Consider the following 22,649-nt stretch of genomic DNA (forward strand, 5'->3'; position numbering starts at 1 on the left):
GAAAATTTCTCTTTAAGGCAGACAATTATTGTACTGTCACTTTATTCAAGTTTACTCCTAACTCTTAAAGGAAGAATTTGATATTAATAATAAAAATCCCTAAAGTATTTATTGAAAAGTATATTTATTTGGATACTTACATGTTCTTCTATCTCCAATCTCCACTATTACTACTATCAATTATAGCATACATACTAAGATAATTTTGGGTTGCAATTTTCCAACAATTACAGGTTATTATCAGTATAGGCCTAAAAATAACTAAAATATTTCAAGACTGTCTAGGAGTAATAAAAAAGCTGCAATTCAACCCAAGACACACTTCTTTCAGCCAGCTTCTCCTTGTCTCTGTCAGATCTGAGGGATTTTCTAAAGAAAATTGTAAGCATGCATAGGAAAATGTGCTATTTTCCTCTAACAATACACTACTTTTAAGTTATTAAGTTATATTGTTAGGCTTAAGAACACTAGAAGACAAAGCTAATTGTTATGGTAAAGGATTCCATGGTGAAATAGCTCTTTTTAATCATACTGCTTGGCTCTGCAATGGTCTTAGCTGATAAGGAAGTTTCCTTATGCTTTTCTGACTTTTCAGAACACCAAATACAGACACAGGTGTCCAATGATGGTATCATGGCAGGAATGTCAAAGGAAATGAAGAAAGGGGCTGCAAGAGAACCGTAGATTAACTTCAGATACAGAAAAAAAGATGCCCAGTCTGCTGAGACATCAAGATTGCAAGTGTAAAATCCACAAGGGAATAGAAGGAAGCCCCAGATAACCCCCAGTGTTTTCATGCCAACAGACTGACTGCAGAGCTGCATCAGCTCCTGGCACAGCCTCTGCCTTTGGCTGCTTCCTTGTGAAACCTAATCCAGCAGTAACTCAGCTGAACCCAGACTTTGTCAGAGCCTGCTGTCTAATATACCCTTTGTATAAACACTCACAGGTAATTTCTGTCGTCTGCTAAAACTCTTAGAGAAGCCATATTCCCTGTGTTCAAGCCTTGAACAGAAACAACATCCTGTTCCCTTAGCGACCTGGTACTAAAGCAGCTCCAAATCAGCCTCTCGTGACACCAGACACAGAACACAACTAAGGCACACCGCTCTGTGACAGCCAAGGAGGATTGAACTCCATCCTCTGGAGACCTACAGACAGCATCCACAAAATTCTGATCAATGTTTCCAACATGTACCCACAGCAGGGTTTTTGTGATTCCTCTATAACATTCATTTTGTTAGTCAGAGACTAATAAAACTGAGATCAAATATGGTTGATTCCCACCACTTGCCTTCTGAGATTATTTACCTCTGATTAAGAAAATGAGTAATTGAACATTTAAAAAAATGTTGAGCATCTGGAGCCTACCTTATTTCTCAAGACTAAGAAAACAAAAGTAAGCTTAAAAGGGAAAAAATACCAGGTGGACAGCTGGCAATGACTTTTGCAAGGATGGGAAGGATCCAACATCCCTCAGAGGTCCAGCCCTGCTCTGAAGCTCAACAGCTGCTTTAGAGATATTTTCAGTCTGTCCCAAAAGTCACATAAACATGAATACTCCAGAAAACTACTGAACACAACCAGGTCATAATAAAAACTATGGAAATGGGGCCTTAAAGACCAGAGAAACATACCCCAAACAAGACTGATCCCTCCAAGTGTAACCCACAGTGAGCCCTGGCAGTCAGCACTCTCGCTTCCTGGACGGATGCTGCACTGGGGAGGACTGAGGGACAATGCTCCTGACAGGTGAAGAGCAGGATGCCACTCATAAATTTATTATGCTGTCTTCAGTACACTGAGTATCCTTCCCTTGCAACAAGTTCCCAGAGAACACAGCAGGCATGGAATTGTACATCATGGCATGGTCTGGATTTGAACGGACCTTAGAGACAGTTTTATTCCACTCCCTGACACAGGCAAGGACATTTTCCACTATCCCAGGCTGCTCCAAGCCACATTCAGCCTGGCTGGGACACTTCCAGGGATCCAGGGGCAGCCACAGCTGCTCTGGGCACCCTGTGCCAGGGCCTGCCCACCCTGCCAGGGAACAATTCCTGCCCAATCTCCCATCCAGCCCTGCCCTCTGGCACTGGGAGCCATTCCCTGTGTCCTGTCCCTACAGGCCTTGTCCCCAGTCCCTGTCCAGCTCTCCTCGAGCCCCTTCAGGCCCTGCCAGGGGCTCTGAGCTCTCCCTGGAGCTTCTCCTCTCCAGGGGAGCACCCCCAGCTCTCCCAGCCTGGCTTCAGAGCAGGGAGACTCCAGCCCTCAGAACATCTCCATGGTCTCCTCTGGCCTCACTCACACAGGTCCATGTCTATCTTGTGTTGGGGTCTCCAGGGCTGGAGACAGCTCTGCAGATGGGGTCTCACCAGAGTGGAGTAGAGGGACAGAAATCCCCCTCTCCCCTGCTGCCCAAACTCCTTTCTTTCCAAAGCATTACAATATGTGTTAATGCACCATTTGAGATCCATGACAAGGAATTTTGATCCTTATACATAGATAAAACCAGACTTAACTTGCAGCACCCATGGACAGCCAGGAGTAAAAGGGTAAAAAGTGACCTGGGCCCAGTCACTGGACTCAGAAACCGTGCCCTAACACACACACCAGCCCACATTAAAAGCAGTCTGCCAGGCACCCTGAAAGCACATTCTACAGCCTCCACCTTTAAGAAACTGAGGTGTACATATTCTGTGTCCACTTGTTCCTGTACAAGTCCTATCCTCCTACACCTTACACATGTTTCTCCCTCCAAGTGTCTGTCCTGACAGTACCATCACACAGTGACTGTATCATCTTTTACTGTTTTTGACTGGCCTTCTTTACTGTTTCTGTCAGAGCAAAATTCTGCATCTTTTTCAGTTCCAGTTTTATACAGATTCCTCAATGACTACTCCTTATCCAATGGTTTGAATGTCCTGGGAAGTGAGGGGGCAGGGATGTAATGGGGTTTACCCAAACAAACACTGACTAGAAAAGGAAGGCTCTGAGAGTGGCAGGATCATAAAGGTTCATTCTCATATTCCTTCTAGGCATTTGACAGTAAGTTTGTACTGAATCCCAATATTACAGTCCTATTAGCTTTTACCTGACAATAGGTAAGAAACTATCAATTACCTGTATTTCTCTACAATAACTAGAATGCAGACTATCCCTTTTAGTCTGTACTTACCACCTTAAAACTACAGTAGTAGAACATGACCTTATAGTCCTTAAGTGCTCACAAAACCCAACCCATGCAAAACTGGCAGCATATGTTAACTTATCTTGCTCTAAAATACCCAATAGCATCAGCCTCAGCCATCTCCTCACACTCAATGCCCGGTGTTCATCTCTGCACAGGCTGGGCCAACACACAACAGTCCTGTCACTGCAGGAGACATTTCCACTGCATGGATGCCTGTACAGGAATGGTCTTTGCTTCATCATTTTACTCCAAAACAGTACAATCTACGTATATGCTAGGGATGACAGGAAATATATAAGGAATTAGCATTTACACAATATTATGACTGCTGTCAAGTGTTACCCCAGGCAAGGAGAGAAGTTTTTTTGCTTTCTCCTGATGTTCCAGCCTGCTGTAAAAACTGGTGCTGTAACAGTTTTCAAAATATTTTAGTGGATAGGAATTAAAAAATATTTTTAAAAGTTCGCATATACATAAATATAAATTTACTCAAGAGACAAAGCTAAAAAAGAGCAACAAGTAGGTCTTTATCTGCACAAATAATTAACGATGTAACTACAAAACCTAGTTTTAAGTGAAATACCAGACTCCTTCAGCAGAAAGAATCAAGTTTTGTTTCCATGATAAAAGGTCTTTTCAGGAGAGAGAGCACAGCTTTTCTTTCCAGGCATCACTTGGGTTTCTGTCCATGTCCCTGCTTCCTTTCCCAGCTCCTGAGACACACAGCTTCAGTTACCAGCTTCTTCCTTATTCCCAGACCAGTGCTGATAATTCCAGCTTCACTGAGGAGTCTGATACACACCAGAGCACTTCTCTGAGAGCAGCTGACTCAGATCCTCCCCATCCTGTCCTCCACAAGAAACCTCAAACTCAGACCTGGTTCCTGTTATGTCAGTGCACCTCAGCATGATGGCAACTTAGTTTAGAACTTGTTTGCTGAACTGGGAATCATATTTGGAGGATGTACACTGCTGTACAACCAGGGGTCCACAATCACATCAGTTCACAACCATCCTGCACCAAACTTCCCAAAAAGTGCTATGACAATGGAGAAGTGCAGCAAGGTAGGACTGGCAGAGCAGGTGATCAAGAGGCTGCATCCTGTGTGCCGAGTGAGTCACAGCACACACACAGCATCCTCTGTTTCCTAACAGCCAGGAAAACACGCAGATGTGTGAGCAGAGCAGCCCGGCTGAGCAGGCAGCCATGGCAGAGCTCCAAGGGAAACAGAGCACAGGAGATAGAAGTAGTAACAGCTACAAAAGGAGGAATTTGGAAACATGTCCACTGTATCTGAGGAATGGCAGAGCTCAAATGCAGTTTAGACTTTAAAATAATGGAAAGAAACAAAAGAACAATATCATGGGTAAACAGAAAATATTCTATTGCTGTCCCAGCAGCACAAGGCTGGAAGTATGGCAGCAGATTTAATATGTGATCTGAGCAGAGAGGCACAGGATGCTTTCTGTGCCTCACTTCACGAGCAGAGTACCAGGCCTCTGCACCTTGGAAAGAGCTCCCAGAGAAAGGCCAGTGGATGAACACTGAGCCAGGGACTGATTGTTTGAGTGAACTTGTCCCAGGCAAACCCATGGTGGGGTGAAATGGGCTCCATATAAGGGTGATGAGGAACCAGGCTCATGTCCCTGCCAAAACTGTTCCATCTTTGAATTATCAGGAAATTGGAAGAAGGAAGGTAAACACCACATTCATGTTCAAAAGGAGACAAAAACACCCCCCCACACACACTCCAGCTGTATGCATGGAACTAGTGGAGTTTGCAGGGTCTCTACTGGGACCTGCAGTTTACCTTGTGCTCCACGCTGTGGAGGAGGTGATGGGAACGTGCTCTCACCAAGACCAGAGATCTCACCAGGTTGGGAGGAACATGTCCTACACTGAAGGGTCACAGAGGACAGGCCAACAGTGCTTCAGGGAATGCAGCAAGGACAGATGCAGAGCCCTGATCATGGGGAGAAAGACACCCTGGCAACAACAGACCAGACACTTACTGGCTGGAGACTGTTCTACAGAAAACGAGCTGGGGAACAGGGTGCCCCAAGGGAGAGGGGTAACAGCATCCTGTACAGCCACAAGACAGAACACTTGACTCTGGAGACAAGGACCAGCTATTTGTTACATCCTCAGCAGATTTTGTTTTCATACTGTAAGGTGTCCTTACATCAAAAAGAAAGCAGCTTCATGAAGGATTTCTGTCAAAACATATTTCTGTGTTTGTACACAAGCATCTGAAGTATTTAACAACCAACTTTAAAAATTAACAATTAATGGCATGATTTTCCATTCCATGTCTATGTTGATCAAATTCCATCATCACAACATAGACAGTAATAAATAGAATAACTTCTAGCATATAATTCATAGTATGCTTTTTAAAATACAGGAAATTATGGAATTATGGAATGGTTTGGGTTGGGAGGGACCTTAGAGAATTTTATTCTGCTCCCTGACACAGGCAAGGACATTTTCCACTATCCCAATGTACTCCAAGCCACATTCAGCCTGGCCTTGGGCACTGCCAGGGATCCCTCCAGCAGTGGGAGCCATTCCCTGTGTCCTGTCCCTCCATCCTTGTCCCCAGTCCCTCTCCAGCTCTCCTGGAGCCCCTTCAGGCCCTGCCAGGGGCTCTGAGCTCTCCCTGGAGCTTCTCCTCTCCAGGGGAGCACCCCCAGCTCTCCCAGCCTGCCTCCAGAGCAGAGGGGATCCAGCCTCGCACTCAGTCCTTCATTAATGGTATAGATGATGCATCTCAGCTACTCTGGAAACACATGAAGCTGTAGCTAATCCCCATAGTTTGAACCAAAAATTTTCTCTTATCCTGTCCCCTAGCCCACAGTCCAGGGACGTCCTCTTATCTACCCCACCAGTGATACTGAGCAGCTGCTGTATCTCTGACACAACCATTTGTGCTTTGGTGACCACAGTGAGTTCCAGGAAACAAGCTACTTGAGACAGAATTGAGTACAGGAGCTTCAGTGCAGGTACTGAAGCAGTTAAAAGTAAATTTCACTTTTATTTTGCCTACCAAAAATATTCTGCCAAATGGAAGTAAGTATTTTTTTGTTCACCCAAAGAATTTGTTGAAGCAACTATTAATCATTCTGAAACACTTTCATCTGCCTCATCTCCAGTTAAGTGATAAATGCTGCCCAAAACTATCATTTAGTATCATTTTTGCTGCTTTGTCCCTGAAGGGACAGTACCATCGTCAGGCTAAGAACAATTTATTTGCAGATGAACATCAGTCTCTGAGGCAGTGAGATTTTGGAGGAGCAGGCAGTTGGCTGTAGCACAAAGCAGTCACAAATTCTTTGTTACATGACGATACATAACTTTCTAAACCAACAGACAGTTGCCACAGGGTTTATTTTGCTTTTCTAACCTATCACCTTTGCTTACTTCTGCTGTACTGTGGATACCTTTGTCCAATGGGCTTCTAACTCACATGCTTCTAACTTCTAAACTCTCAGCTAACAACTATACCCCTACATAATAAACCCTTCACTATCTCACCCAATACAGTTTCTCATTTACTTAAGGCATATACTTACAACTACAGAAACATAAGTTTATGATTGTTCTGCTTAATATGTGTGTATTGTATTTTTACATCAACCCCAGTTTCTGCCAAGGCTGCAGATCAAATCCTTCAGTGACTGTGGAAGTTTCTGTTTTTCTAATTCCCACAATTTAGTCCCCGAAACACCAAGACAGCACCAGAAACACCCCACACAGTCCTGTCTGTGTCAGGCTGGGGGCAAATAGCCCAGGGCTGTGCCTGGCCTAGAGAGCCCTGGGGAGCACTGTGCTCCTGTAGGGCTGGGGTCAGTCACACCAACACCTCATGGGCAATTACTGCACCTGCTCCACCTACACAGAGTACAGAGCTGAAAGTTTAGGTTTATAACTCAGCATTTTCACGATGTTTCACCCTTTTCTGTTAGTCCATGCAGCAGCTCAGGATATTCCTTCTATAGGACTTGGACCCAGCTTAGTGGCAGTTCCTGTGACTAAGACCCAAACTGCTCACTAAGCCAATTCCCACATCTGCTCCAGACTTCAAACCAGCACATCTTACTGAACAGACACTTGATGGCAACAGAAAGAAACTAGCAAGGAAACAAAGAAAATATCTAGTTATATTGATAATGACTTTACAATCCAGAATGTGCTTCCTCTGCTTCCCCTGGCTTTAGGACACAACTCTTTCTGTTCACAGCTACACAATGAAGAGTCTAATTTAAGGGCAAAAGCACATTTAGCTGGCTTGGAAAGCCTGACCTTCAAACAATTCAGAAAAACATTACAAATAAAGCTGCCTCTCCTTCTTATGTAAAATCAGTGATATTTGCCTTGAAACAAAGATGAATACAAACAACTCAAACAGGCACCTCTTTGGGGAAAAGTCAAAAGCTACAAAGCTAACTTTACAAGTCTGTTGTCAACCCCAGTTCAGAGAGTTCACAGGGATCTCACCATCTCCACAATATTGCAAAAATTCAATTGGAAGAGTAATAGTTTTAAATCCTGAAAACAGAAGGGTGGAGTTTTTTTAGTAATTTATTTCACAAAGCATAATTATCATTTCTATACGTTCATTTTTTTTTCCTTTCTCTCAGTTCCAGAACAATTCTGTGTTGAGATTTTAGTTGCTCCAGGGCTCCTTTTTCAGATGAACTGCCAGGATCTAAGATTCTGTGAAGTGAAAAGGATTTGTAAAATGAACACAGAAAACACCAGGCTCAAAACTGTGCAGAAACACCACGGGCTGGTTTTTTTTTTGGAGGGAATCTGGGAGGAAAATGCCTGACCACTTACTGGAAGATCTCATTTCTTTAAACAGGACCCAACTTATTCACCTGTTGTTGGAACAACAATCTGACTGTTCAAGATACTGAGGGCTCAAAAATTCATTTCTTCCTTCTCTTGAGGAAGAAACTTCTACTTTCAAAAAACAGCATGCTTCTTTAGCTGCAAACATTACAGTACAAAAACCTCAGCAAGTGCTCAGTCACCCCAATCACAGGCTGAACTGAACCCAACTCTTACACTGCAGAAACGGAGCTGCCCCACTGGAAGAGAGTGAAAGTATTATAAGATGTATAAAAATACTCCCACTAAAAGCATGCTGAAAAACATCAGAACACAAACAAAGATGTTGCTGCATGGCTCATTTGTATGGCTGAGGGGAAAACAAAAGCAAAGGATGCAGAGCCATGGAATGGTCTGTACAGTTCTCTTGGCCTTCTTGACTTGTACCATAAGGAGGGTTATATTTAACACTCTCAGTGTATCCAGGCAGAGTGGAAGGACACCCACAACCCCAAAACAGCAGGGAGTCACTGCCTGTTGCGCCAGCCCTGCCTCAAAGCTTTTGGAGAACACTCTCAGGGTCCCTCTGAGTGGCAGCACCACCACCTGGTGACCAGCCACTGTTCCCAGTCTGGCATCACTGTGCACACACCAAGAGTGCAATCAGAACCATCAGCCAGCTCAGTGACCAACATTTCTAACAGATTTGGCCCTGATGTCAAACCTTTGGGTACTTCACTAGAGGCTCCACCTTGTGCTGATGAACCCCAAACTCAAGGACTGGTTGTCAACATACTCACAGGCCCTTCACCTGGTGACGCAGGTCCTCCTCACTTGCAGCACTAAGAACACATCTGCCCAGAGTGAGAGGCCCCAGGCACTCCCTGCAGAGCTCCACCATCCTTTTCAGTAAAGGCAGCTTTTCTTTTGCCAAGGCCTCTGCTATTCCAGGAATTGGTGCTGCTAAAACTGCTGGAGACCACAGCACCAACTCTGAGTGCACTGGCTAAACACAGCAGAGTGCCCACTCCCTGCTCTACTCTGCCTGCTCACAGTGCTCTGGAAGCTCTGCTCTAGGCCACATTGGTACATAGGCCTGGCCTCAGCAACAGCTAAACAAGGGCTTGACTGTCCCCAGTGAGGAGTCAACCAGAACAAAAACTTCAACCTCCTTTTGGTCAAGTACACCGGACAAAGCTCTGAGCAACCTGCTCCAAATCCAGGAGTCCTGCAGCTATCCCATCCTGACAGCAGCCAGGACTCTGGGTCATAAGAAGGGTACCAGAAATCCACTGAAAACCCAAAATATGCCCTGAATATTGAGAAGCAGAACCCAAGAACTGCTGCTAGAGCGGTTGCTTCTACTGGCTGTGCTCTGATCCCTCTGAAAGAAGCCAGGCAACCTTTAGGGCTGGAAAGATGGGGAAGGGTCTGAGGGCACTTGGCTCGTTCAGCTGGAGCACAGGAGATGAGGGGAGGCTCCTCGGGGCTGCAGCTCCTCCCGAGGGGAGGCAGAGGGGCAGGGGCTGAGCTCTGCTCTGGGACAGCTCCTGGAGCCCAGCGAGGGCTGGAGCTGTGCCAGGCCTTGGCATGGAGCTCAGGGAAAGGTTCTTCCCCCCGAGGGTGCTGGCACTGCCCAGGCTCCCCAGGGAATGGTCCCGGCCCCGAGGCTGCCAGAGCTGCAGGAGCGTTTGGACAGCGCTCTCAGGGCTGCTCAGGGTGGGGTGTTGGGGGGTCTGGGCAGGGACAGGGGCTGGGCTGATGATCCCTGGGGGTCCCTTCCAGCTCAGGATACTCCAGGATTCTCTGATTTAGGTTAACTGTATTCCTATAGCCTTGAGAGAATGAAGTTACTACCTCGAGGCAGTTTATGTGGCCACCTTTATGACAAAGGGAATTAAGTGGAGCTGGCAAAGCTGGTGTTCACATTTTCAGTATTTGGGCAATTTGTCTGCAAACCATTTACATTTTCTCATTAAGTTAACCATTGCCACAAGGCATTCTTGAATGCACATTTAAAAAAATCACTTACCACCAAATGTGAATAAAGAGCTAGAAAAAAGAAATCCAGAGGTAATGATGCACTCCAATTCCACACTTAACAGCAAAACTGCATAAACAATTTCATGGGTGTTTTGCATGCAAAAGGAAACTATTTCAGCCAAAGATAATACTTAAGTATTTTCAACAAACAAGAACACTTCAGAATTCCATTTCTAGACTGAGTTCACTGCACTGGTGAAATGAGTAGTTGCCCTGTCACATAAACTTGAGCCACTCACCAGTCTGCAGCACCTGACAGCTGAGCAGTAAAATCCTCCTCCCCTTTCTGCTTGAAAAGCTCACATGGACAAGGACACTCATTTCTTTTTTGGCTGCATAATTTCTGAGAATGAGTCTTCCAGAGAAGACGTGAAAAGAAAAAGGCAGAGAAAGGGTAAAGCTTTATGTCCACTCCTGAGGAACTGCAACTATCTGAATGTGAATTGTTTTGGTCCTGTATGCAACATGTCCCAGGCACACCTGCAGAGAGCGAGCCATCACGACAGCAATGGTTGAGATGGACCCCAAGTTCCCGCATAAAACCTTAACAAGTCACCCCAAAATGTCCTTTCCACTCTACACTTGCCAGTAGCAGTGGAGAGAGATCCCTTTGCCCCAACAGCTGCTGATCACCTTTCTGATATATCAGAACTCACACTGACACAAGCAAATGCAGAGAGTGCAGAGGAAGCCCACGCCTCCCTCGCAGCCTCTGCACAGAGGGGGCCATGTCTGGGGAGCTGACAGGCACAGACAGAGCCTTTGGAACAGTGTGAAGGATCATATCCTAGAGTTCCACTTCCTAGAGCAGAGAGTCATGAGCACCAGAGGGAAAATACTCTGGCTCAGGCAGTACAGAGGTGTGAGGGAAGGAACAGGCACCCTGAGGAAGCTGGATGCCTCCTTTCCACAATCAATCACTGTCAGAAGGAACCCTCACAGAATGAGCTGTGCACAGCAACCTGTCACAAGGGACTCAAAGCAGGGATAAGGTGTCAGAAGCAATAAATAGACCCTATATAAGTCTGAGACCATAAACACATGAGGAAAAAGGTTCATAGAATCCTAGAATAGAACCCCAGAATATTCTCAGTTGGATTGATGGTCCTTGTGGGGCCTTTCCAATCCCTGTCCCTGCCCAGACCCCCCAACAGCCCCACCCTGAGCAGCCCTGAGAGCGCTGTCCAAACGCTCCTGCAGCTCTGGCAGCCTCGGGGCCAGGACCATTCCCTGGGGAGCCTGGGCAGTGCCAGCACCCTCGGGGGGAATAAAACTCTTCCTAATATCCAGTTTAAACTCCTCCAACATAGCTTTGTGGTAGTTTTGATGAATTCTTTTCCCTTGCACTCTGAGGACAGCTATATACAGTATCACAGGTGGGAGCACCTCACAGCTCACAGAATTATTCCAATAAGGGATATTATTTTTAATATTTCCATGTGCTACCATAGCACATGAGTTTGGCAGCTTTTTGTTTTTAGTAATTCCACAAAAAAAGCAGTTTAACTCTACCTTTTCAGAACTTTAGACAGTCAGGTTTGAAAGTACCAATACTTCCGCAAAGTAAGGGGAAGACAGAAACTAAAACACACATGACCAACCAACTTTCAGCTTCAGCATTTGGTCCAGAAGGACTAACAGCCTCTGTACAGCTGTATGGACAGCAAGGTAAAGATGACCAGGCTCTGCTGGAAAATGCACAGCACAGATGCTTTTGCTCTAAAGTCAGACATCCTGACACAACAAGCCATCAACATCTGTGCTGCAAGAAACTGAGCAACCCCAGAGAGGCACAGACGCCTGCATTCCTGCATTAACAGGTACTGAAGGAGAAATGTTTTTAAAAAACTCACCTGTTAGCGCAGTCCAGAACCCAGACTCCAGAACCTGACCATGCAAAATACAGCATGAGACAGATTTCTTCTGTTGGATCTTCTCTAGCACAAGGCAGCCGCTCCAAGGAAGTGGACATTTAATATCATACACATCCCTGGAGAGGGAATCAGTGCAGAGCAGAGGTCTGGCCCTGCTGTCTGGGTCTGCAGTCAATGCTGCAGGCTACTGGACCAACCCCAGACTTCTTGCTCTCAGCCTCATGAGTCAGAGCCCCAGGAAGAGAGGATTTAATTGATGGAATCAGGTCAAGGGCTACTCACAGACCTCAGCAATCATTGTGACAGGCCAGGAGATGCACCAGTGAAAAGTTACACTGCAGGCTGGACACTGTGCCATACTATATTGGGAAGTGGGAATCAGCCTTCTAACATTTCCCTAGGGTTCAAAGCCCCAAGGCATGGCTGGTGCTCAATTAAGATCTGAGAGAAAGAACAGTGTCCAATGAATTCTGTAATTCTCTTACGAAAATCCTGGATGTCCAAGACATACTTGCCGCAAACACAGGTACAGTGAGCAGCACAGCAACAATTCAGAATTTGCCTGCTGACCCACAGTACTGTTTCACTCATCACAAGTCAAGCAAAGCCATGTCTGGAAGTGCTGAGGAACGCATTACACCAACTGGAGAATGCAAAGCCCAGCACTCTATTCCTCCAGTATGATGAAGAGGAACCCTGCATCCTTCTAATGCTCATCTATTGTGCAGGAATTTCTCTGCACAGGTACTGAAAAAAAAAAAAAGGGAAAAAAAAAAAAAAAGAAGCTGTCACATCTCTAACAACAAACCAGACACACAGTCACACCCTTATCAATGGCTATAACCTATGTGTACACAAACCCAGAAGTTCCTGGTAAGGAATGTGAACTGACACTATGGTTTGCTGCTACTTTCACCTTCTTGTAATGCTCATCAGTAGTGAGATAAAGGCTAAGCAGTCTGGAGTCTTCAAGGAGCTTCTCTACATTTTATACCACAACCTAACACATGGAACACAGATTGTTCAATACTCTGCTGCATTTGAAGCAAAATGCACCAACATATGTAATGATCATAATAAAATATTTTGTTCAAACAAACCCAAACTTGGCTTTCAAATCAGTTCTTGAATCCCAGTAATCAGTCTCCAAACAGTTTATGCCAGTTCAATAAGTCATGAAAAATTGCATTCCAAGCAGAAGTATTTTTTGTACCATTATTTCATTAACAGACAATAAATTGAGAAGAAATGTATGTATCATTCAACATTTTTCAAAAAGCAAACATTATCAATGAAACATTAATTTTAACTCTGCAAACACAAACAATAAAGGGAACTTCAAAGACAAAATTCTCTGATTATTATAACTTTATGGGGACACCAAAAGCTATGACTTCATTGAAAAGAACTAAACTGATCCAAAAAGTCTAATTCCAATAAAAGCAAAAGGTTCCCTCCCTCCTGCTCAGGGCACTCAACCCGCTCTATCTCACATGCCAATATTATGACTTATCTGACCAGAAACCAAGGTCAGGGAGCTGAACAGGTTTTTCTGCAGCTCCAGTTTCCTGCCGTCTGCCACAGGGTCAGAGAAATGCAAGTGGAGGCACAAGAAAAGCAGAACCGTGCCACAGGATTTTTCTGTTCAGGGACTGCTGCACATCCATGTGTTCAGCAGACAGTTTGAGAATAAAGAATATAATGTGAACATTATAGGGGCAGAAACATTCTGAAGGGGCAGAAACAAAAGCAAGAGGAAGAAAAAATGCTCAGAAGGAGCCAGTTCTTTGGCATTGATATTCCAGTACTGTCAGTACTGGACTTGACTGGGTAACTGCTCCTAACAGTGTTGCAAGCAAGTGAAAAGTTAGGTAGCAACAAAATCCAGTGGCATGACCACAGCAGCCACACAGAATCCAGCACTTGCAACCACTTTAGAGAAAAGCCAGTGTTCTGTCCACAGGCACTCAAGGGCTCTCTGAAACAATAACAACAATTTTATTTTTCATTCTTGAAGTTAAGAACAACCTTGAGAACACAAGTGTGTTTTGGACTTAAACTACCCAGCACTGTCAAGTGCCAAGTTAAAGTTAAGCAGACTTTACCAGAGTGTTTGATGCTACAGGTACCTGTGAAGCAGGGTCTCCACTTCAGAGACTGAATAAATCTCTTGCTCCCCACTGAAAATATCCTTCCCACACAGGTAATTCTGTGCTTATTTTACAGTCTAAGGTGTGGGTCAGCTACAACCTGCTATGATAAAGCAAGGGGTCTTATTCCTTACAAAACCAGCTTTCAGAGTAAGCCTCAACTTCTGAGGCAAAGCACATAACAACTGGGACCAACACTCACCTAACAAAACATTCAAAGAAATCAGTATTTATGTAACTATTTTACCATGACTGAACATATACATCCTTTAAGTAGAGATACAGACAGACAGACATTACAAGATACTTCATCTGTAAGATATCAGGAAAGTCAGAGACATGGATATCAGAGAGGCTATTATTCAGAAGTGAAATTCTGAAGTTTTTAATTATTCAGTTCTCGTGGGTATTCTCAAGCAAATAAAGCACTAAAGATGACGCACAGAGAGCTCTCATGCATTCCATCAGCTCCCATGCAGCTTCTACAGACTAGGGAGCAGTCTCAGGCCGGCTCCCTTATGGGTTAGATAACGATCAGTATCGCTGGATTCTGAAATACAACACTGAGCATGTGCAGCACAGAATTCCACAAGCAGTGAGCTGCAGGCTGAGAACAAACACCAGGGCACAGCTAGTTAACAGCACTTTTTTTTTCCCCTCCAGAAACAACCAAGCGCTCTCACTGAATCCAAGATTCTGCAAATACTGAACAAGAATAATCAAAACTTGTAAATGAAGTATTTTAACAGTGCAAGGACTAAAACCACTCCAGAGAGCAGCTAAAACCTCCTGCAACTAAACAGATATGGAAGCAGCTGCTCTGTCAGCATTTGTTTTGCTTCAAGGAAACATTAAATTTCACAAGTCAGAACAATTCATTCCTCTCATATTTTAAAGCTACTACTACTAATCCTATTTAAGGGACTTACAAGTTAAATTTCACAACAGTGATAAGACCTACAGTCACTTCAGAACTCCAGCACACCTTTCTTTTACTGATCAAAATCAGAACAAAAGGTTTGTATATTCAGAGCTCGGGTGGAGTCAAAAACACTCAGACTGTAGGAAGAATAAATCAGTCAGGGACTAAATCTAAACCAGTCTTAGACCTGTCTATTAATGTTCAAATTTGGGAACTGTACTTCTTAGAATTCCTAGCCATACACACAATAGTCATTAATTTAGCCTTGAACATTCCATCCTCCCAATATCCAATCCTGGCGTTACTGGAGCTCCAGGCAAACTTGGCAATAGTTTGATTACACACACAAATACTTAGTATTTCTAGATTAAGTTGAATTCAATCAAGTATCTGCTCACACAGTCTAGCACAAGGTGACAATTTCTGAAATACCAAATCATACCTGCAACTTTATCCCGAATAAGTTTTGCAGATTCCACTTCACCAATGCTGCTGAACAGACTCCGTAATTCATCCTGCGTCATGTTCTGAGGAAGGTAGTTCACAATTAAATTTGTCCTACCAATATCATCCCTGCAATCTTCAGCCATGTGATCTTCATAACCATTGGACATTTTACAATATATCTGCAAAATGAAAAAATCCTCAGTGAGGTTTAGATCTTCACATTTCCACAAACCAAACTTCCTCCACCTGAAATAAGTTTGAATGTTTATTTTAAAAACTAAGAACAAGCCACTGCTTCAACAACGCTTTTTTTCAACTCAGAAAACAAAACACCATTTGTTGAAAATTCCAGAACAATAATTCTTTCAAAAGCACAAACATGACATTTTACAAAACTATGTACCATTAAAGAGCTCTTCAGGATTTCTAATTTTTTACATTAATAAAAAGCATCAAGATAGATTTTGAAGACATTCCTGTAAAACCAAAGTGTTCCCAACAGCCAAGGTAAAAAATCAGGTTCCCTCATGTCCAGATACTTGACCAGCCACAACCACACTGCCACCTCAACCTGAATTCCAACCTTATGCCCAGAACTTTTACCAACAGGAAGACAAGAAGCAGCAAGATCTAACCCAGCAGTTCAGTGTTTCAACTGGAGACTATTAATTTTCTAATGTTTTCCCTTGTAAATGTTCTCCATCCAGCATCTCAAGGCCTGTTACAGCTTAATGCTGCCTTTGGTGCTGCTTTACTGTGTGTATGAAACTGCTGAGTCTGTGCTGCACACTGACTTGGGGGCATATTGAGTATTTGACAATTTCTATTTTTGGCAGCTTTTTAAAGAAAGCCCTGAGAAAACACACAGAATTCCTATAACAGGAAGATACTCTCTGCCTCAATCCATCATCAGGGACTGAATCCTGAAGTTTTAGTTGACCTGCAACTAAAACTCACATGAGACTCAAGCTGCTCATGGCTTGCCAGAATCATAGTTTTTAAAGCCCTTCAACTACTTTGTCAAAATAGTCAAAATCAGGATATCTAAATCCTGTTTCTGCAACAGAATCTACAGATCTGGATCTGCTAAAGGATTAGCCTTTCCATGGACTGCACCATGACTGACAGCCAGAAGTTGAATAATGGAAGAAGTCAGAAACAACCAGAAATCCTCAGTCTAGAAAGGGAATGCTCTCTGCATGAAGGGACTTCCAGGCTCCTCACCAGCAGCTGCTGTTAATTCATGTCTGAAAGTGAAGGTCAAATTTTTAAACAAATACCTGAGCATGTGATTATAGAATAAACCATGAGAAGACTTATGCTAATTTAAGATTTAACACAGTATGGATTTGAACTGAATCTTTATCTTTTCAGTATGTGTTGGAGCATTAAGAGTTGGCAGCTCTTGCTCCCCTTCACCCACAGATCAGGTTCTACTCCCATTTTTGTGTTTCAAGTGTCAACATGAGCCCATTCCAGCACCTTCTGCCCATGGGATAACCAATCTGTACTATGAAAGCAATGGAAAACCACACAGGAGGGAAGCCCTTCTTGTTGTGTCAGCAGTTTTAATCTGCTCTCCTTGCAGCAAGATAAGCACCAGTTAATGCCACAGGATAGGAAAGCAGGTGGAGACACTGCAAAGCTGGAAGCAGGGGAAGCGCAGGCAATTTTTAAGCTCCCAGGTCATCTCTATTGTACTGCAAATTTTGTCATTAAATACACATTCCATCCTGGCTCTGTCACAACTTGCTGAGCACAATCTCAGAGAAGTTTCTTGTTCTGGTAAACAATGCTCAAACAGCTGAACTGTCTATAGTCACCATGTCTAAGTTATAAAATAATGCAACACACATTTTCAGAATTATTTTAATAGAAGGCAACTTTGCTTGCCTTCATGCTCCATAAAACTCAAGCCCTACAAGCAGAACACACCAATATGTTGACGAGTACAAGTTGTATGGCACAACTAGAATATTCAGTAAGCAAAGGAAGAAACGTCGAGATTTTTCCACCTGTAAGAGGAAAAAGTTAAAATTTCCTTCATTTTAATGAACTTTGCCCTTTATTACCATTTATTTATGCTATAAATCCTTCATGCTGCTGAGATTAAGAAATTGCTATAAATTCTAATGATTTCAAGAACAGACACTTAAAAGATTGGGGTTTTGTTTTTTTGTTTTATTTTCCATGGTGTATCTGCTGCCTGAAAAGGAGGCAACACAGTCAGATACCAAGCAGAGAAACCTGCCCAGCATACCATGATGGCAAGTTACCACACTTATATCTGGCATAAAGCAGAACTGACAAGAGTTTGCCAAGTGGCTACTGACTTTCCATCATTGTCCCACATCCTCTAAGTCTGCAATACTCACAGTCTACACCCTCCCAGGACACTTAAGCAGTGCCTGGGGCAGGGCTGATTCAGAACCATTACAAGGTGGGAAGGAAGTTGCTTTTCTTCAGGCATTTAGAAAGCAAACAGAGGAAGCCCTTGCATACAGGCCTGGCAAAGGTTTCCATGGGATACCAGGAACCAAGCATGCAGGAGCAGTGAAGGCACAGTGAAGGGCTAGAGGAGCAGAGCACTGAGAGAGAAGATGCTTCTTTCTTTCTAATCTCTTGCTGAGCGCTTACACAATCTACTGCAGGACTAACACTGTCCAGCCAGCCTGGAAGTTAGTGGGCACCACTTCCTCTGTTGGTGAGGTGTTAAGGACACTCCTCCACTCCACCAGTCTGATGTCACTCTGGGGGTCCCACTGGCACTGCTGGGATCAAAGCCCCTTTGCAGCAGTGGCTCCAGTGACCCCACAGGTCCTGTGTGACTCCCCACACACCCCAGTCCCCCAGTCAGACCAGCTCCTCTCACCAGCTCAGCCCCAGGTTTCCCACAGCACAGTCCCTGACCCCAGTTCCTCTGTGGTGCAGTGACACAGAACAGCTCCAGCTGGTGCCCCTGGGGAGGGATCTCAGACAAAGCCCCTCTGGGCTGTGCCCATCCTGATACTGATGTTTAGTCCAAGGTCATCTCAATGTGTCAGGGGAGGTTTAGATTGGATATTAGGAAAAGGTTCTGGAAGAGGCTCCCCAGGGAAATGGTCATGGCCCCAAGTCTGTCAGAGTTGAAGAATCCCCTCCCAGAACAACCTGCAGCTGCTGACCTGAACCAGGTGTATTTCTCAACAGGTCAACAGTTCTCATGCCAGCGAAGTTTAAAAAAGCCCCTAAAGAATTGTTACCTCTGCATACTGAAAAGATTTCCAAAACGAAAAGAAGATGTAAGGCAGGACAGATGAAACAAGCAATGCTACACTGGAAAACAAGGTTTTATTCAGCTCTCATTGAAATATACTGAGGGAACGTCCTGATCTTTCTTTACCAAAGATACAACAATCCATTTATATCAGTAAATGTTCTCGATTTGAGAACCAGGCCTATACAATAATTTGCAAGTTAGAACTTCGTTAACCGACGCTTGCCATCTACAACATAAATCACAAGACTGAATGCATTTATATTCCCAGCGGACAGGCCAATGATAGCAAGAAGGCCCAACGGCTCCATTTGGGAAGGCTGACTGAAAAGAGACTGGTAATTTGCAACCTTTCCAAAACAGGCCTTCATTTTTATGTCCCAAAAAACTAAAACTTTAAGACTAGGTTCCACTGCACTGCACTTCCTGAAATGACAAATTCTAAAACAATAATCAAATGCTGCAGAAGCTTATTTGAAAAGGCAGCAGCAACCTTCGTCCTAGGGTAAGGTGCCCCAACATTTAAAATGCCAAGGGTGCACAGAGCAATAAAGGAAACCATATGTGCCGTGTCCGAATCGTCCACTAATTCTGGAGGTGCTCAAATCCACACAGCAGAACACTTCACCACCTGTGCCAATGACTGCTCAGGCACCCTCAGCCAGGCCAGCATTCCCAGGACTGGATTGAAAAGCTCTCATGGGTAATTTTTGCAGAAATGTTGCACTGACCATGACAATCAACTTCTCACAAAAGTGCACCAGATTCCACAGGTTTAATTGTTTTGGCAACAGACCAATAAGTTTTTTCCCAATGACACTCTGTATCTCCGTCCAGAATTCTAGGAATCACTGCTATTAATTATTTCACCGCAAGATGTTTGCTAAGAAGGAAGACCTGTATGGATCTGTGGAGATCACATGAAACAAGAACACTGGCAAGAACTGTCCATCTTCAACATCAGGCAAGAGGCTTTGTCTACCTACACCTTGCTCACAGGACTAAAAAGGCACCAGACCACTACTGAGGTCACAAATTCATATACAGACACCTAAACAGATGCTCACAGAATGCCAGGATAGTTGGGTTGGAAGGGACCTTACAGACAATTTAATTCCACCCCCTACCCCAGGCAGGGACACCTTCCACCATCCCAGGCTGCTCCAAGCCCTGCACAACCTGGCCTGGAACACTTCCAGGGATGGAGCAGCCACAGCTGCTCTGGGCACCCTGTGCCAGGGCCTGCCCACCCTGCCAGGGAACAATTCCTGCCCAATCTCCCATCCAGCCCTGCCCTCTGGCACTGGGAGCCATTCCCTGTGTCCTGTCCCTCCAGGCCTTGTCCCCAGTCCCTCTCCAGCTCTCCTGGAGCCCCTTCAGGCCCTGCCAGGGGCTTGGAACTCTCCCTGGAGCCTTGTCCAGGGCTCAGCTCTCTTGCCCCAGCTCTCCCAGCCTGGCTCCAGCCCTCAGAGCATCTCTCTGACCTCAATCACCTGTTGGGCTCACTCCAACACATCTATGTCTTCCTTGTGCTAGAGTTCCCAGAGATGGAGGCAGCTGCTCAGGTGGGACAGGTGATGGATCAGCTAGTGTAAAACTTAAGATGGGAAATTCTTCCTGGATCAATGAGCTTTGTGACACAGAGCTCATGGCACCTTGACTGGAGCACTGGGAATGGGCCACAGTGAGCACAGCATGGTCCTTAAATCACAGCAGACCTGAGGCTGCTGACCCAGCTACTCACTCAAAACCTCCACCTTTCTTTGCAATGAAGTGCAAGTCAACATCATCCAGGACATTCTACACAGGAAGGGCTCCAGTGGACAGGGCCTGACACAGTCCCTGAACTGGTGAAACCTCCTTATTGATGTTAGTGGTAAATGAACAGGAGCCCTGAAACCAGTGATGCTGCAGAGTTCTGCCCATGAGCTGTTTCATCAACTCGCACTTCAGTCTCATCAGCCCATTCCTGAGCTCTGCCTGTGGGCTTAGGAATCTAAGTGGGGTCATCAAGTAGAACCTCAAGGCTACTAGAGCCCTTCTGTTTCTCCAGCATACAAACATCTGTTGACATGCCTCCCACCAAGAATCATGGCTGACTACAATACAACAATCTTGTCTTAAGCTGCTGAGCTATTTCTTGGAGACCACACCTGAAACAGAACAAAAAGAACACGACTACGTTCATGCAAGTGCCAAACCAATCCAGAAGGCAGATGCAGAGGTGCTGAGATGTCCAGGCTGGAATACATGTCAAAACCAATGCCACACATTTAGAAGGGCCTGAAGAGCCTCGATGAATTTCAACTGCTTCAGGAAAAGTTTTCAAGAACTATCCAACACAGTATTGTCATGCAAAAACTTGCTTTGCAGGCAGCTGTCATACCAGGATTGAGAAGCAAGAACTTAATCACAACAGAGTAGGACAGACACTGGGGAAGAAAAAGCATCATACTGTCTTCTCTGAAATCACTGTAAGGAACAGTACACATTCACCTGAACAGCCAAGCCAGCAGAAAACCCTCCCCCTAGGCTTACATGCCTCTAAGAAAAAAAAAAGTTTCCCAGCACTCCACGGTCAGAACACATCTCTCTCCGTTACTTAATCCAAACCTCTCTACATCACAGAGCCTTCCCCTATAATCTACAAGAAAACACATTTTATTCTTTATACAAACTCTTTTCATGACCCCAACAGGTCTGCCTATTGCATCCCACAAGCACTCTCCATGAACACACAGACATACCCCAGGAAAAGAACAGTGCAGTGCAAGCCCTGTTGGTATTTGATTCACCGCACATTCATGTACTATTCCTTCAAATTCCTCTCAAATCTTGACCAAACATCAAAAGCCATTTGAGGGGAGGAAGAAATCACAAAATCTACATTGTCTCTTAAATTCAAGAACAGCATTTATCCAGTGTATGAGGGGAAAAAAGCAAACCCTTTCTACTTGCCTACCCTTTGTGTTTTGCAGAGGTAACAGATCTCATCTCTGATTCTTCTCCCCTTTGCACACCTGAAACGAGGACACTGCCCTTGTTCTCCTCAGCTTGACTGCACCTAAGATTCCAACTCTTTTGCCAGTAAAAATAGCTCAGTACTAGAAGCAGCCATTACTAAAATCTGCTGCTGCATTTCCACAAATTCTATTTCCGTATGCTGAATCACTCATTTTAGTACAACATATTTTAAGCTTTTTTTTTAATGTTAGTTTAAAAACACTGGGCATAAACTTAGTTTTGAGTACATTTTTGGTCTAACAAATCTCAACTGTCACAATTTTAATACTTCAACAAAGCAGTTTTAGATGTTCCTTAGCAATCAGATTTGTCTGGAAGGGTTTTAAATGCCTCTTCTCGTTGTTTCTATTCATGTTCATATAATAATATCATCAAGGTGTTTTTGTCAATGCTTATATTGCCATCCAGAGACAAAAGCATTTGAGGCCAAAAATATTCTCTGCATTCTTCAGAATTACTCTGCACTCTTCAGAGCAATGACCTTACTTCAGCAGTCTGATGAACTACATTCAATTCCTAGGAATAAAATTAATCATCATTGGAATGCTGTCAGAAATCAGATACAGGCTGGCCATAATTACCATCCACTGATGGTCCAACACCCAGCAGGGACTGGGGCCCCTCTCAGCTTGAGCTGTAGGAATAAGGGCAATCAGAAACCTGTGACTGAAACACTGAACATCTACTGCCAGATCTATATTTCCCCATCTTCCCAGGTTAACAGCCAGCCCTGACAGATAAAGGATACCAGGCTGTGCTCAGAGCTTCACATCACAATACACTTCTCAGCGCAGGAAGAACATGGAGCTGCTGGAGCCAGTTCTGAGGCCATGGAAATGCTCCCCGGTCTGGAGCCCCTCTGCCATGGAGCCAGGCTGGAGAGGAGAAGCTCCAGGGAGAGCTCAGA

General features: G+C 44.4%; 1 protein-coding gene across 2 annotated transcripts in view; it reads right to left on the minus strand.

Annotated features, from left to right (window-relative positions):
- Positions 1 to 22,649, minus strand: part of ELAVL1 (ELAV like RNA binding protein 1) — a 45,043-nt gene that overhangs the window by 19,026 nt on the left and 3,368 nt on the right. For both annotated transcript variants that reach the window (XM_021528208.2, XM_021528207.2), the window contains exon 2: positions 15,458 to 15,641. In XM_021528208.2, coding sequence (XP_021383883.1) covers positions 15,458 to 15,629 — 172 coding nt within the window. In that variant the 5' untranslated portion in view covers positions 15,630 to 15,641. The remainder of the gene's footprint in view (positions 1 to 15,457; positions 15,642 to 22,649) is intronic.

This window comes from Lonchura striata, chromosome 28, assembly GCF_046129695.1.
Source record: "Lonchura striata isolate bLonStr1 chromosome 28, bLonStr1.mat, whole genome shotgun sequence".
In the NCBI taxonomy this organism is placed as follows: domain Eukaryota; kingdom Metazoa; phylum Chordata; class Aves; order Passeriformes; family Estrildidae; genus Lonchura; species Lonchura striata.